Source organism: Lynx canadensis, chromosome B4, assembly GCF_007474595.2.
Source record: "Lynx canadensis isolate LIC74 chromosome B4, mLynCan4.pri.v2, whole genome shotgun sequence".
NCBI lineage: Eukaryota > Metazoa > Chordata > Mammalia > Carnivora > Felidae > Lynx > Lynx canadensis.
Window position 1 is genome coordinate 77,427,813 of NC_044309.1, and position 16,516 is coordinate 77,444,328.

Consider the following 16,516-nt stretch of genomic DNA (forward strand, 5'->3'; position numbering starts at 1 on the left):
CTTCTAAGCCAGTCCAAACTTAAAAAAAAATTTTTTTAGCATTTATTCATTTTTTGAGGGACAGAGAGAGAGCATAAGTGGGGGAGGGGCAGAGAGAGGGGGAGACACAGAATCCAAAGCAGGCTCCAGGCTCTGAGCTGTCAGCACAGAGCCCGATGAGGGGCTTGAACTCATGAAACGCGAGATCACGACCGGAGCCAAAGTCGGATGCTTAACTGACTGAGCCACCCAGGTGCCCCAGCCAGTCCAAACCCTTCACCATACTTCAGGTTGAAAGTCCTGGGAGCTGGGATGCCTTTAAGCATCTGACTTCAGCTCAGGTCATGATCTTGCAGTTTGTGAGTTTCAGCCCCACATCGGGCTCTCTGCTGTCAGCACCGAGCCCACTTTGGATCCTATGTCCCCCTCTCTCTCTGCCCCTTCCCTGCTTGTACTCTCTCTCTCTTAAAAGTAAATAAACATTAAAGAAAAGAAAAGAAGAGAAGAGAAGAGAAGAGAAGAGAAGAGAAGAGAAGAGAAGAGAAAAGAAAAGAAAAGAAAAGAAAAGAAAAGAAAAGAAAAGAAAAGAAAAGAAAAGTCCTTGGAGCTGAATGCCAGGGCTCTAGGGACATGAACACGCAGTCTCAAGGGCGTCTAAGACACTGTCAGGGAGGTGGGAAAAGAACCTGCATTGTGCGGTATTTCACAGCAAGTGAGGATCAGGAGAACATCAGAGAAATGACCGGGGTGGGGGGTGGTGGGGAGGTGGGTTCAGATGTTATAGAGAGGTTAGAGTGCAGGAACAACTGGTCACAGTAACTGGACTTGGTAACTGGAGGTCACTGGTAATCTTGAGAAAGTGCTTTCAATAGCATGATGGAGACGGTCAGTCAGCCACCAAAATTCAGAAACACTCAGCATTCATCAGGAAGGATGTTTCACTTCCTTCTTGCTTTTTCATTCATGGGAAAAAAGTTGACACAGCCTAAGATGTTAAACGTGCATAAAAGCTTTTAAAGATGGAAATGGTAGGTGGGTGCAAGTTTGAGAGTTTTAAAAATGTGACAGCCAAGGTTTGAAAGAGTTTTGAGGATTATAAAAATTAACAAGGATTTCAAGTTCCTTTTTGAAAGAAAACAAAATGAACTCAACTTTTTACCTCACCATGAAGATTTGGTCTCCAAAGTACATATTGGAGTAACAAAACCTGTTAAACCATCTTGCATAATTTCTTTTTTTTTAAATTTTTTTAAATGTTTATTCATTTTTGAAAGACAGAGACAGAGCACAAGCAGGGATGGGGCAGAGAGAGAGGGGGGACACAAAATCCAAAGCAGGCTGCAGGCTCTGAGCTGTCAGCACAGAGGCCGACGCGGGGCTCGAACCCACGAACTGCAAGATCGTGACCTGAGCCGAAGTCGGACGCTCAATGGACTGAGCCACCCAGGCGCCCCCATCTTGCATAATTTCTACAAATGAAATTCAAATTGGTTTTATCCCATTAGACATTATATGGCCCGACAAATCCGATCAGTAATCAAGGCTACCGTGCATGACCATGCACTTGTATGTATGCTGTTCAAAACCAGGGGGTTCTACTGATACCAGAGTCCGTAAAATGTGAATGCCTTCTGCCTTCCGTGGCACCTCACAAAAGCCTAACTCCCCTTCTGTGTTTTAGGATCAAGCTTCCAGGTCAAAGTTCTTCCTTTAGGCTCTTGCTCTTTCCTTTGAGGAGATGAAGTGTGTGTGTGTGTGTGTGTGTGTGTGTGTGTGTGTGTGTATGGGGGGGAAGCGGTAATGGGAAGTGGGGTAGCGGGACGCCAGGGGGTGTCATTTTATTTCACTGACCTGTCTGCCCTCCTACCCTGAAATGTCTCCAGGCTGAAGAATCCTAGCCTTCTTCTTCAGGTGTGACTTTTACGGTCTTAGGTTCCTCCCTGTCTGTGAGTCAAAGACTTGCAAGTTATTTCACTTTTCCGGTTCCAGTTTCCTCATCTATAAATGTCGGGTCAGACCATTTCTAGCCCTAAATCTTATCATTTTAGCACTTCCACTCTCTGAATACCCGGCCAAATTCTTGGCATCACCATAAAGAGTCTGACTCGGTCCTTCCAACCCCTATATAAACAGCCCCAGCCCTCAGGTCATGGACCATTCGCTGTGGAAGCTTGTCCTAAACCCTCAGGTAGACAGAGCTGTGTCCTAAGAGACTGCGGTACTGAGGATGGAGAAGAAAGTCCCTGTCCTGGGGCTCTCCACTTGCTGGAGAGAAATGGACTCAGAGAAACCCAAACGCTCAGCACAATAGTAAGTAGCCTGAAGGTCCAGGAGCAAGCTCTAGAAATGCTCCATCTAATGGAGGCCCAGAGGGGAGACGAGAAGCTGGATTGTTGGGTTTGATTTTAAAGGCAATGAATTGGAAGCAGCTGTCACTACCAGAAATAAGAGATTAAAATGCTGCTTGGGGAAAACAATTCTTCCTCTATAATATGTTTTGAAGGGCGGGGGGGGGGGGAATGGGGAAGTAAACAAAGCCTTCAAAGAAAACTTACCTATGGAAATTTGATTAGGAACCTGGGCAAGCGGCCAGGCCCTTGAAATCAGGCTGGGAAGTTTGGGAGTGATATTTATTTATTTATAAAAAAATTTTTTACGACGTTTATTCACTTTTGAGAGACAGGGAGAGACAGAGTGCAAGCGGGAGAGGGGCAGAGAGAGAGGGAGACACAGAATCCGAAGCAGGCTCCAGGCTCCGAGCTGTCAGCACAGAGCCCGATGTGGGGCTGGAACTCACGAACCGTGAGATCATGACCTGACCCGAAGTCGGATGCTCAATGGACTGAGCCACCCAGGCGCCCCTGGGAATATTTATTTATTGATAAAAAAATATACCTACAAGCTGATTGCGGTAAGGGACTGGGTACATGACCAACTGGTCCAACTTCTGGAATACTTCACTTTCAATCTCCTTGACCTTGTCTTTCCCCCCTCTGTTTGTCTGAGCTATCCGAGGTCCGGTCTCAGAGCTGACTGTATTGTTACTGTCTTTTTCCTTAAACGGTGAATGCCTGAGGGCAGGCGTATTGTCTTATTTGTGTTGAAATACCAGGATCTAGCCTAGCACACAGCAGGCTCACTTGTTAAGTGAACTTTTCAGGCAGGCTCAAATACCAGTCACTACGGGTAAATCATTCTCTCAGGAGAAAAGCTTCCCTTATTCCTAATCTACCTCCATTTCCTTTCACAAACAGACCTCCACCCCCCCTTCAAGTGACCTTCAGCTGGTGGGCTCACCCAGGAGATTCTGAGGGGACTGTCTCATCTGATCCTCTTATTCTTCTAGATGGCCCTTCCTTCATTGCTGACCCTTCCTTCCCACACACCTGCCATTGGTAGATCCAGCCTTTAAGGCCCAGAGGAGGAGAAAGGACCGAGCTACAGAAACCTTTCAACGTGGGTGTTGACTTACTGACTCCTGTTCTTCTCATACTGGGGTTAAAAGCCGAAGGGTAACCTTGATTGAGCAGAGGCCCAGGGAGGCCTCCTCGTGCGGTCCTGGGGGAAAAGCACAGGGTTCACGTTTGAATCCTCGCTCTGTAGCCCTCGTGCTTTACCTTGATTAAATCACCTCCGGGGCGCCTGGGTGGCGCAGTCGGTTAAGCATCCGACTTCAGCCAGGTCACGATCTCGCGGTCCGTGAGTTCGAGCCCCGCGTCAGGCTCTGGGCTGATGGCTCAGAGCCTGGAGCCTGTTTCCGATTCTGTGTCTCCCTCTCTCTCTGCCCCTCCCCCGTTCATGCTCTGTCTCTCTCTGTCCCAAAAATAAATAAACATTGAAAAAAAGATAATAAATCCCCTCCCTCTCAGATCCGATTCCCCGCCCTCCGCCCCCCTCCCCCCCCAATTCAGACTAAAATCAGTGGTTGCCAAATGCTGTTCTCAGACTGGCTACCACCTCATAATTACTAGAAGCTTAATATACAACATAGACTCTCCAGTTAATGATCAACTATGGCTGTTAGTGTCACATTAAAAAAAAAGATAAGAACATGTTATGTGCCTCCAGATGAGAGAATATCCCACCTAGAAAAATATCAAGTATTCCTGCCACCCAAACAAACAAAATCTGAATCTCATCAAACCTCTAAATCTATTCATTTATGGAAAATACAAGAGACAGAGGATCATGTTAAACAGTACCACGGGGATCCAGTCAGCCTGCAGGAAACTTCAGGAAAACAACCCGGGATCAGCAAGTAAACCGCAAAAAGGGAGGGATTAGAAACCTGCAGATGAAGAGATTTAACTTTAAGGGACTTAAACATGTCCATAAGTTGCTGATTTAAACAAATCAGGGGAGGGGCGCCTGGGTGGTTCGGTCGGTTAAGCGTTCGACTTCGGCTCAGGTCATGGTCTCGCGGTCCGTGAGTTCGAGCCCCACGTCGGGCTCTGTGCTGACTGCTCTCAGAGCCTGGAGCCTGTTTCAGATTCTGTGTCTCCCTCTCTCTCTGCCTCTTCCCTGTTCATCCTCTGTCTCTTTCTGTCTCAAAAATAAATAAACGTTAAAAAAAAATTTTAAACATATCGGGGGATTAAAAAAATAGGGGAGTGAACATTGGACATTTTGAATTATGAAATTATTGCTGTTTTTTAAAGGTATCACTGAATCTTATGTTTTAGTGGGGTGATTAACCTGAAATATCTGAAAAGATATTTGTATTACGTTGTTAACTGAAAAGGGCAATTATGAAACCATTACAAACAGAATAATCTCACTATTGTGAACCTTATATTTATTTATTCTGGATTTACTTGGCTACCATACACATACATAGCACAGTGACCATAAGGATATGAAACAACAGTGGTTGTAGCATGGGAGGGTGCAAAATCATGATTTTTTAATTCATGTTTTTCTTGTCCTTTCTGGTTTGTTGTAATGAGTAAACGTCTTATAGAAAAATATTTTTAGGCGTGATAATGGCTTTGTGGTTATATTTTAAAAGAGTCCTTATCTTGGGGGCAACTCAGTGGCTTAGTCAGTTAAGCCTCTGACTCTTGATTTCAGCTTAGATCATGATCTCACTGTTCGTGGGTTTGAGCCCCATTTCAGGCTCTGTGTTAGCAGCATGGAGCCTGCTTGGGATTCTCTGTCTCCTTCTCTCTCCTCCCCTCCCCAGCTCTCTCTCTTTCTAAATAAATAAATAAACTTAAAAAAAAATGTAAAAAACTGGGGTGCCTGGGTGGTTCAGTTGGCTAAGCATCCAACTCTTGGTTTTGGCTCAGGTCATGATCTCACAATTTTGTGAGATTGAGCCCCACATCAGGCTCTGCACTGACAGTGAGGAGCTTGCTTGGGATTCTCTCTCTCTCCCTCCCTCCCTCTGCCCCTCCCCCTCCCCCACTCACGCTGTCTGTCTCTCTCAAAAAAATAAATGAACTTAAAAAAAATTAAATTAAAATAAAAAAAGAGTCCTTATCTTTAGAGATTAATAATGAAATATTTATGGATAAAATTATATGATATGCAGAATGTCCTTCATAGTAATCAAGGATGGGGGAAAGTGGGTGGAGACATAAATGAGTTGATTAATTATTAAAGCTGGGTGATGGGTACATGTGGATTAATCATACAGGTTTTCCTATCTTTGTGAATATTTGAAATCTTCCATTAAAACAAGTTTAAAACTACGGATTCCCAAGCCCTACTACAGGTGACCTTGCATTTAAAAATGTTTCCCAAATGATCCTGATATACAATCAACTGCTGAATTAGATTATAGCTAGGGGCGTCCGAGTGGCTCAGTTGGTTAAGTGTCTAACTTCGGTTCAGGTCATGATCTCATGGTTCACGAGTTTGAGCCCCCCATCAGGCTCTCAGCCCTTGGGGCAAAGCCCGCTGCAGATCCTCTGTCCCCTTCTCTCTCTGCCTCTACCCCGCTCATGCTCTCTCTCTCAAAAATGAACATAAGACAAAAGATTTCTTTTTTTTTATTTTTATTTTTTTTATTTTTTTTTAAATTTTTTTTTTTCAACGTTTATTTATTTTTGGGACAGAGAGAGACAGAGCATGAACGGGCGAGGGGCAGAGAGAGAGGGAGACACAGAATGGGAAACAGGCTCCAGGCTCCGAGCCATCAGCCCAGAGCCCGACGCGGGGCTCGAACTCACGGACCGCGAGATCGTGACCTGGCTGAAGTCGGATGCTTAACCGACTGCGCCACCCAGGCGCCCCAAGACAAAAGATTTCTATAGGATATAGCTAGTGTCCCTTTAATAGCATCATAAAGAATTACTTTCCATATAATTCGATGCACTGATATTGTGCAAGAATGAATTTGGCTGGTCTTTGTCCCCAGTCCTGGGCAGTTAACTTCTAAATCCTTGGGAATTCCCGAGTGATGGGAGTGTGTTCATTTTTCATGGTGGGCCTCTTCAATCACGTGTGACTTTATAATAAACAAATGGCTCAGGATGGTGGCTGGTCAGGCTGGAAAGATGAACCATGTGATTAGAGGGCTGGGGCTTTGAGACAGGTGATATCAGCCTGACCTCCAGCAGAAGGGAGGGAAAAGGGATTAAATTCAATCATGTGGCCCATGATTCACCATGTAATGAAATCACAACAAAAAACTCTAGACACCTGATGCTTGGGTGAGCTTCCTTGCTGGGTAATCCTATATCAACGTGCTGGGAAGGTGACACATCTTGAGAACACAGAAGCTTCTCGTTTGGAATTCTCCTGGACCTCACTTCATGTCCCTCTTCACTTGGCTGGTCCTGATCGGTGTCATTTATAATAAAAGTGTAATTGTAAATAGAGCACTGTCCTGAGTTCTGTGGGTTGTTCTTGTGGATTACAGGAACTGAGTGGCTAGTAGGACCCCCCCCCAAAATTTGTAGCATTGGTCAGCAGTGTGGGTGTCCTGGGAGCTCTGGAGCCTGCAGCTGGTGTCCGAAGTGAAGCAGTCTTGTTGGGGACAGTACCCTTAACCTGTGAAATGTGGCCGAACTCTGAGCAGTTAAGTGTTAGGACCACATTACAACTGGGTATTCACGTGAGTCAATAACCCCCTTCTGTTACAAAGAGGGGACTGCGATCTCCAGGGCTCGTGTAAGAATTAAGTGAGATCACGTGTGTAAAGCACCATGCACAATGCCTGGCACGTGGAGATGGAAAGTGAAATATCTTGGGGCACCTGGGTGGCGGGGGGGTGGGGCTCAGTCGGTTGAGTGTCTGACTTTGGATCACGTCACGATCTCATGGTTGGTGAGTTTGAGCCCCGCATCAGGCTCTGCACAGACAGGGCAGAGCCTGCTTGAGATTCCCCTCTCTCTCTCCCTCTCTTCTGCCCCCCCCATTCATGCTTACTCTCTCTCAAAATAAATAAATAAACTTAAAAAAAAAAAGTGAAATATCCCATGGAAGTCTATACCTATTGCCCACTTCTCAATGTAAATTTTCTGTAAGAGAATTACCCGTAGCAGCCAGTGAAGGTAGAAGGAACCGAGACAATAGGAGGTTTGCTGGTGAGAATGACAGGTGAAAGATGGACGGATCATTTAGAATTCTGGGCTTCAGCGAGGTAGATGTAGTGGCCAAAGAGGCAACAAGGAAAATCGGGGGCTACTACGATGGGAGAGCCTAGTAGGGTGGGAGAGAGGCACCCTGAGGAAGTGATCAGCCAAAGACTAAAGTGGCAGGGGCTCGTTCCAACTTTGTCCAAGGACCTACGGATGCCACTGTACCCCGGGGGAACCACTAAGAGGAAAGAACACTTGTCTGTCTCCCAAAACCCAGGGTCGGTGGGAACAAGAAGGGGAAGCGTCTCTGGTTCCCAGAGAAACAAGACGCAGCAGGTTACTCCGTGGCCCTTGCCCCCCAACCCCGGGGGTAGGGTGGGGTAGGAGGGATGCCTGTTGGCTTGCCCAAACCTACTGTTCTTCTGCTACCCGGCCCTCAGGTCTCCCTTCTTCCTCCAAGCTCCCCCTCCCCACCCTCCAGATTACCTGTTGCTGGTGGAAGTTGTTGGCACTTTGTTCAAACCGTTCATCTTTGGTTTCCACAGTCTTCCCCAACTTCTGCAGAACCTGGGAATATAAGTTGGAAAGGTCAGTGAGGTGGAGTCAAGTCCCTCTCATCTGTTGGCCTCCTATGACCCTAGCTTCTCAGAGTCTTGGATGCAATTAAAGGGCTGTACTCGTATCAGCCCAATGGAATTTTAAAAATATAGAGTGCACTGTTGGAAAAAAAATCGTATTTGGTGGTTCTTCTCAAATTGGGGTATGCCTGAGGGTATCTGGCAGTGTGCAGGGGTGTATATACAAAGCCCAGAATAAATATGGCATACATGCCTGGAATGACATTATTATTTACAGTGGGGTTCCGGGGGTGGGCTGGGGTAAAGTATTATATTAAAACAAGGATTAATAAGAATGTAAAATATGCAGCCCTAACGATAAAATATGAGCCTTGAAGGTACTTTTCACTTGAGAGATGGTCTTCCAGCCACAGCCCCAGATTCCTCTAGATAGATGAGGTTAGAGGCAGGCAGGAGACTGTTCTCTTAGGAGAGCCCTTGTGGAAAACGCTGAAGAAGACCGACACAACGCATTTAGAACCCAGCTCGAAATGAATGCTCTCTATCTCCTCTCTCTTGGGAGCCAACCACCATAGTGGTCTCAGCACTAATATAAAGGACAGGAAAATGAAAAAGATACGGTGCCTCTTCTCACAGGGGACACTCACTTGTACACAAGCAAGAAAGCCCTGCATCTTCCACCTGTAGCCCCCATGTTGGGAGGAGGCACTGTCATCACGCTGCCCCCGGGCCGAAGTTAGAATCTCAGAAGTTGCCCTCAACTACTTCTCCCTCACCTCCTTCATCAAATCCCTCAATATGTCCATCTCTGGAAACCGTCCCATGCTTTCTAGTCTCGCGGTCATAACTGTGTTCCGGGCCCGTGCTGTTGCTCTCCTGCATCTGCTTAAAACCTTCTAATGATTCTCCACTTGCCTGCTCAACAAATTTGCATGAAATGCCCAATACGTGTCTCAGTTACTCTTGATCTTGGGGTTGTGAGTCTGTGCCCCACGTTGGCTATAAAAATTATTTAAAAAAATTTTTTGAACATGTATTTATTTTGGGGAGACAGAGAGAGACAGAGCATGAGTGGGGGAGAGGTAGAAAGAGAGAGGGAGACACAGCATTGGAAGCAGGCTTCAGGCTCTGAGCTGTTAGCATGGAGCCCAATGAGGGGCTCAAACCCATGAACTGCGAGATCATGACCTGAGCTGAAGTCAGATGCTTAACCGACTGAGCTACCCAGGTGCCCCTAGAAATTATTTACATACATACACACACTTTAAAAAAATTAAAAAAAAAATTCATACTCTATATCCTTTATGACACTTAACCGCTTTATCCCATTAATCGAGTTAATCACTCCCTTCTAAGTGTTTGCAACTTCTACACCTTGTAGACATTTCTATTACCGTTTTTTTTTTTTAATTTTTAAATATTTTTATTTATTTTTGAGGCAGAAAGAGACAGAGCATGAGCAGGGGAGGGGCAGAGAGAGAGGGAGACACAAAATCCGAAGCAGGCTCCAGGCTCTGAGCTTAGCACAGAGCCTGACGCGGGGCTTGAACTCACAGTCTGTGAGATCATGACCTGGGCCGAAGTCGGACACTTAACCGACTGAGCCACCCAGGCGCCCCTCTACTACCATTTTATGATTTAGGTTTATCTAGCTATGTCTCCTTCTAAACTGTAGGCTCCTTGAGAACTGGGTACTTGCCTTACTCATCTAGATTTCTCAGTACCCAGCAAAGAGATATTTAATACTTCTAACAGGAGGGAGAGTGGGACTGACAACGGGAGGGGACCGACCAATGGGCTGGGACTTGAATTAAGATTTCGCTACACTGGAATAGAGTATAAGGGGGGAGGGTGGAAAGAGGACAAAGTCACGGAAATACCCACCCACATTCACACCGCTTTGTGAGATGACTCAGCATGGCTGGTTTAGGGTGTGTTATGGGGAGTAGTGGGTAAGGGAGCCAGAAAGGGAAACTGGAGTCTCGTTGTGAAGGGCTCTGAATCACGTGCAAGCGTGCCCAGGTCTTGGGGAGTGAGGAAGGCTCTACATAGATACTTGGGCCCACATGTCCCCATTCTTTCATTTTTTTTTTTTAGAGAGAGAGAGAGCACACGCAAGCTGGGGAGAGGGGCAGAGGGGGACAGAGAGAGAATCTTAAAAAGGCTCTGCGCTGAGTGTGGCTCCATCCCACGACCCTGGGATCATGACCTGAGCCAAAATCAAAAGTTGGAGGCTCAACTGACTGAGCCACCCAGGTGCCCTGACCATATGTCCCCATTCTTTTTTTTTTTTTTTTTTAAATGTTTATTTATTTTTGTGAGAGAGAAAGAGAGAGAGACAGACAGAGCATGAGCAGGGGAGGGGCAGAGAGAGAGGGAAACATAGAATTGGAAGCAGGCTCCCGGCTCTGGGCTGTCAGCACAGAGCCCGACGCGGGGCTCGAACTCATGAGCCTTTGAGCCGTGAGATCATGGACTGAGCAGAAGTTGGCCGCTTAACCTACTGAGCCACCCAGGCGCCCCCACCCCGCCATGTGTCCCCATTCTTTTTTTTTAATTTTATTTTTTATTTTTTTTAAATTTACATCCAAATTAGTTAGCATACAGTGCAACAATGATTTCAGGAGTAGATTCCTTAGTGCCCCTGACCCATTTAGCCCATCCCCCCTCCCACAACCCCTCCACTAACCCTCAGTTTGTTCTCCATATTTATGAGTCTCTTCTGTTTTGTCCCCCTCCCTGTTTTTATATTATTTTTGTTTTCCTTCCCTTATGTTCATCTGTTTTGTCTCTTGAATTCCTCATATGAGTGAAGTCATATGATTTTTGTCTTTCTCTGACTAATTTCACTCAGCAGAATACCCTCCAGTTCCATCCACGTAGTTGCAAATGGCAAGATTTCATTCTTTTTGATTGCCGAGTAATACTCCATTGTATATATATACCACATCTTTATCCATTCATCCATCGATGGGCATTTGGGCTCTTTCCTTCCATACTTTGGCTATGGTCGATAGTGCTGCTATAAACATTGGGGTGCACGTGCACCTTCGAAACAGCACACCTGTATCCCTTGGATAAATGCCTAGTAGTGCAATTGCTGGGTCGTAGGGTAGTTCTGTTTTTAGTTTTTTGAGGAACCTCCATACTGTTTTCCAGAGTGGCTGCACCAGCTTGCACTCCCACATGTGTCCCCATTCTTAACCCAGTGGTTAGCATCTCCAACTTCTGGAGCTCTCTCTGTAGTGGTTACGATCAAGGGCTCTGGAGTCTGACAGATATATGCCCCATCTTGGCCTTTCAATTTATGGCTCTAAGCCTTTAGGCAAATAAGCCTATCCGTCTCTTGAGCCTCTGTTTACACAACAGCATCTCCTGGAGTTGTCTGGAGAATTAAATGACATACATTCTCAGTGCTGCCCTTTGGTGAGTGCTCAATACAAATCCATTAGCATTATGTCCAATTGCACTCCCTTCCCTATGAGTGCGTATTTCCTTCTCAGTTCAGCCATATGTTTGTCTGTCTCTCTGACTCCAGCTCATTGAACACCTGACCCTGGGTACACCCGGTCTGCCATCTTCCCTGCACCCCCCCCACCCCCACCCCAAACAGAAAGTTGCAAAACCACCTTGTCTAAGTGGTAATTGCAGCTCTCACTTCCTTCCTGCTACTCCTCCCTTCCTTTGCCTGGAGGGGCTGGGGGGTGTTCTTAGGTGGAAGGGGCTGAAAGGGTAGTCAACCCCGGCTACAGTAAATGTGGCATGCCCAATATCCCCAACCGCCAAAAGGCTCAAGGCAAAAAGGCTTAGAAGGGGTGTGAGTATGTGAACTGAACACTCCCACCTTCAACTGTGAAACTGAAAGATGAGTATGATCGCATAACCTGAGAGCATAACCAGTGCCCTGGGCCCAAAGTCCTTTGTTGCCATAAGCAACAGGGCTGTGTATCCAGGCACTTACGCCTGTTGTAGATGTTCTCCCGCAACGAAAGTTCTCTGACGGAAGAGAATGTAGAGTGCTGAACAAACATCTGAAAGAATTAATACATTCTACCTTTGGTTCACTTCCTAATGACAGTGCACCCAATGCGAGTTCTCTAAAGTTCTACACTAAGAATTCTGCGTTTAGAGAGAAAGAAGAGGAACAAGAGAAAAAGCGATTACAAAAAAAAAAAATTCACTGCAGATGTTTGGTGGCTATAGGTCCCTACCAGGACCCTTCCCCCTAATCATTTATGATATTTTAATTAACTCTCTCAACTGGGGTCATTTGAATAGGGCCTGGCTATTAGAGATGACAGATTTTTGTTAAAATTTTTTTCTTAGGTGTGATAACAATATTGCAGTTTCTGTGAGAAATCCTCATTTTCGGGATATACGTTAAAGTAGGCTTTTCCTGGGCACCTGGGTGGCTCAGTCAGTTGGGCGACCGACTTCGGCTCAGGTCATGATCTCGCCGTCCATGAGTTCGAGCCCCGCATCGGGCTCTGTGCTGACAGCCCAGAGCCTGGAGCCTGTTTCAGATTCTGTGTCTCCGTCTCTCTCTGACCCTCCCCCGTTCATGCTCTCTGTCTCAAAAATAAATAAACATTAAAAAAAAAAATTAAAAAAAAAAAAAGTAGGCTTTTCCTTAGCGTGGTCCTAAATTTCCTCTCCCGTCTTTTCTGCCACCGATCCCTGTACTCCAGCTCACCTGCATTTCTCACTATTCTGCCTCAACGGTTTTCCACACTCCCTGCCTGGCTCATGCTGGCACTTCCTCAGCTAGAATGTTCCATCCCCCCCACTTGCCTGAGGAACTACTAATGGGCCATCATTCCTACCTCAAATTCCGCCTCTGCTATAAAACCTCGCTCAATTCTCCTCAGTCTTTCTCTCCTCTGAATTCCCACAGACTGCAGACCTCTCAGGTGACTCTTCACCAATTTTTTTTTTTTTCTTTTTTTAACTAGACTGTAAGCTTCTGGCAGGCGAGAGGGCCTCTTATTCATCTCTAAGTTCCTTCCTGGGTCCAGCCCAGTATCCCGGGCAAAGGAATTTCTCAGTTAAGTATTGTTGACAGAACCCTCTGGGAGACCGGTTGAGTAAGTCAGTAGAGGAAAAGACCAGCAAAGGAGGGGTAACACAATGCCCCTTCCGAGCCATTTGCCACAGAGCAATCGTGGATGGTGAAAGCACTCATCTGAACTGTGAGGACACATCTTCCGGTAAAGACACAACTCAGTCTCATGTTGCGTCTGGGTGGAGACTGGAACATAAAACAAGAACGCTTCATCTCCCTCGTGTGTGACGGTCACTGGACCTTCACGCCTAGATTTTCAGAGGAGAGGGACTGAGCAAAAGGTGTTTCTACTCCCAGCTTTGCTCCTGAGAGAGAGGGTCAGCAGGAAGTGGGCAGGCACAGATGTCACAGTGGTTTATCAGGAGGCTTGTAGAGAGAGCGGGCCTGAGGTTGGGATCCAAAGGCGGGACACGTGGGTTTCAGTGACAGTTCTGCCATTTGCCGATCTCTTTTGAGCCTCGCTTCTTCATTTCTAAAATTGGGATATTAATAACATGCACAAAGGGCGGCAAAGGTGAAATGAGATCCTATCACGAGAGCGTTGGCTCCATAAAGAGAGAGAGATCGTGTCTTTCCTGAAGTCCTCTGCCTCGACCATAATTGGCACTCGATATCTGACACATCTATTTGACACTGTGGTTGCTACGTATTACTTAGAAGATTACAGCCAACTGCTTATACAAAAACTACAAATTGTTCCAGGGAGTCCTTTCTTTTGACTGTAACTTTCTCCCTCTCTCTCTTGCCTTCAATAACGTGTCAAGACTCAAGGACTCTGGCAGGCTGGGCTGAGCTCCTCCTCACATTCCAGGCCATTCCCACTCTATCCAGGCAGCAGCCGCTGCCTCTACGATGCCAACTGTACTGCTCCAAGTTCAATGTCTGCCCGCCCTTGTGTTTATGTCTAGGTTCAGAGCATCCTCCCGTTTTCTGCCTTAACCTGGAAAGGTCCCCAAGGCAGAGGTGAGGTAGCTCCTCTCTCTGCATTCTCAGGGTTCAGACCAGGAAGAACAGGTTACCTGGGTGGCTGGTTCTCCCTTTGGGGAATATTTGCTTCTGAGGTTCAAGGAACCCTCTCCCCTTCTCACTCTTGCATCCTTACTGCGTTGAATTTCCAAATCACTAAGCATCACCACTCTCATTTTTACATGTGCAGAATCTGAAGCCCAGAGCAGGGACGTTACTTATCTAAAGCTTTGGAGTCCATTGTTAGAAAAGGAGACAAATCCCCAAGGGCATAGTGTTGATGATAGGCTGGATGAGGACAGAAGGTGAAACAGTGAGGTAAAGGCAACTGCTGTGTCTTTTAAAAATAACTATTATTGGGGCGCCTGGGTGGCTCAGTCCTTTGGGCGTCCGGCTTCAGCTCAGGTCACCATCTCACGGTTTGTGGGTTCGAGCCCCACGTCGGGCTCTGTGCTGACAGCTCAGAGCCTGGAGCCTGCTTCGGATTCTGTGTCTCCCTCTCTCTCTGCCCCTCCCCCGCTTGTGTTCTGTCTTTCTCTCTCTCAAAAATAAATAAACATTAAAAAAAAATTAAAGGGGCGCCTGGGTGGCGCAGTCGGTTAAGCGTCCGACTTCAGCCAGGTCACGATCTCACGGTCCGGGAGTTCGAGCCCCGCGTCAGGCTCTGGGCTGATGGCTCAGAGCCTGGAGCCTGTTTCCGATTCTGTGTCTCCCTCTCTCTCTGCCCCTCCCCCGTTCATGCTCTGTCTCTCTCTGTCCCAAAAATAAATAAAAACGTTGAAAAAAAAATTTAAAAAAAAAAAAATTAAAAAAAAAAAACAAACTATTATCCATGAATTTTTTTGTCTCCTGGGTTTTCTTGTTTTTTCCAACCCGTCACGTAGCTGGTAGCTCCTTCTCTTCCACACCACTTCTAACTAGACCTTTCCACAGGCTCTGATCTCTATCAGATTTGTAATGAGACAGCCTTCGAAGAGGCTAAAATCGTGATCAAGGTGAAATCAGAGCAAGGTGAAGTAATGAAGTCGAGCCACACGAAATCTTGCCTTTTCCTCCACTCTTTCATATGACCCCGGCTTCCTCAAAGGCAGAAAAAGGAGATCCATCTATCAGAGTGTTGCTACGTGGAGAGCAGAGGTTCAGGTTAAAAGGGAAGGACATACCCTGGACAGGTGGAAACAAGAATGTCATGGGGCGCCTGGGTGGCTCAGTCAGTTAAGCGTCCAACTTGGGCTCAGGTCATGATCTTGCAGTTTGTGGGTTCAAATCCCCACCTCGGGCTCTGCGTTGTCAGTGCGGAGCCTGCTTTGGATTCTCTGTCTCCTATCTCTGTCCCTTCCCCACTTGCACTCTCTCTGTCTCTCAAAAATAAATAAACACTAAAAAAAAAAAAAAAAAAAAAGGAAGAAACAAGAATGTCACTAAAATGTGTCGAGGAGCGCCTTGGTGGCTGAGTTGGTTCTGCCTCAACTCTTGATTTCAGTTCGGGTCATGATCCCAGAGTCTGGGACGGAGCCCTGCCTCAGGCTCCAGGCTCTGGGCTGGGTGTGGAGACTGCTTCAGATTCTCTCTTCTTCTCCCTCTGCCCCTCCCCAGCTCATCCTTTCTCTCTCTCTCAAAGTAAATAAATAAATAAAAATAATAATGTGTAGAGAAGTTACAGGCGGACAGCCTACCTCAATGTTGACGCTGGAGTAAGGCCACCCAGAGCCAACCAAGGACCCGATCTAAAAAGAGATGCTCCTTCATCATCTTGGACCGTGTACTTTCCAACGCACAGAAAGCAGATACGGGCTACTGCTCACATCAGCTTAAACACTGCCCAGAGGCCAGGCGGGGTTAGGTTACAGAGTCCTTGTGGACTGGGCGGTCCCCGCTGGCAGCACAGCTGGTCATCGCTGTCGTCACTTTGGGGAGAATGCCCTCTTGCAACCTTCAATTTCATCCTCTGTGAAAGAGCACCCTGGCTGGGTTGCTAGGACAAATCTGCCAACGTTGGTTCCTTTCTCCCACCTTTCCTGGGTCGCCTGAGCGTTACTTAGGGTTCCCGAGGGAGACTGTGGTCTCCCCTGCTTCCCTACCCTTGCCCAAGAACGGGTAGCTTTTTTCTGTTCTCTATCAACTCTTGGTAGTTTAAGGAAAATCCACTCCCATTCCCGTCTGCCTGGGACCTTCTGTTCAGCCCAGGCCCCCCGGACACCCCCCCACCCCCACCCCCACCGCACACCGCTCTCTCGCAGAGCCAGGCCGGCCGGAAGGGCAGGTGGTGCGACCCGGCCACATACCTTCTCCTGGGCCCTGCTGAATTTCTTCTGCACCTGCTTGGCGAAGAGGCCGGCGGCGCCACCCGCCTTGCCCTCCGCCATCCTGCCGGCTCCGGGTAGACTGGGCCCAGCGACCTGTGG

The 16,516-nt window shown here is 47.0% G+C and overlaps 1 protein-coding gene across 3 annotated transcripts in view; it reads right to left on the reverse strand.

The window, feature by feature from the left end:
• BIN2 (bridging integrator 2) overlaps window positions 1–16,508 on the reverse strand; it is a 35,534-nt gene extending 19,026 nt beyond the window's left edge. For 2 of the 3 annotated variants that reach the window (XM_030322628.1, XM_030322627.1), the window contains exons 1-2: window positions 16,397–16,507; window positions 7,992–8,072 (exon numbers count right to left, since the gene is read on the reverse strand). In XM_030322628.1, the coding sequence (XP_030178488.1) occupies window positions 7,992–8,072; window positions 16,397–16,477 (162 nt within the window). In that variant the 5' untranslated portion in view covers window positions 16,478–16,507. Of the gene's footprint in view, window positions 1–7,991; window positions 8,073–16,396 lie in introns of all 3 variants that reach the window. The other variant, XR_003970363.1, reaches the window with a different exon arrangement.
• Window positions 16,509–16,516: the final 8 nt, after the last annotated feature.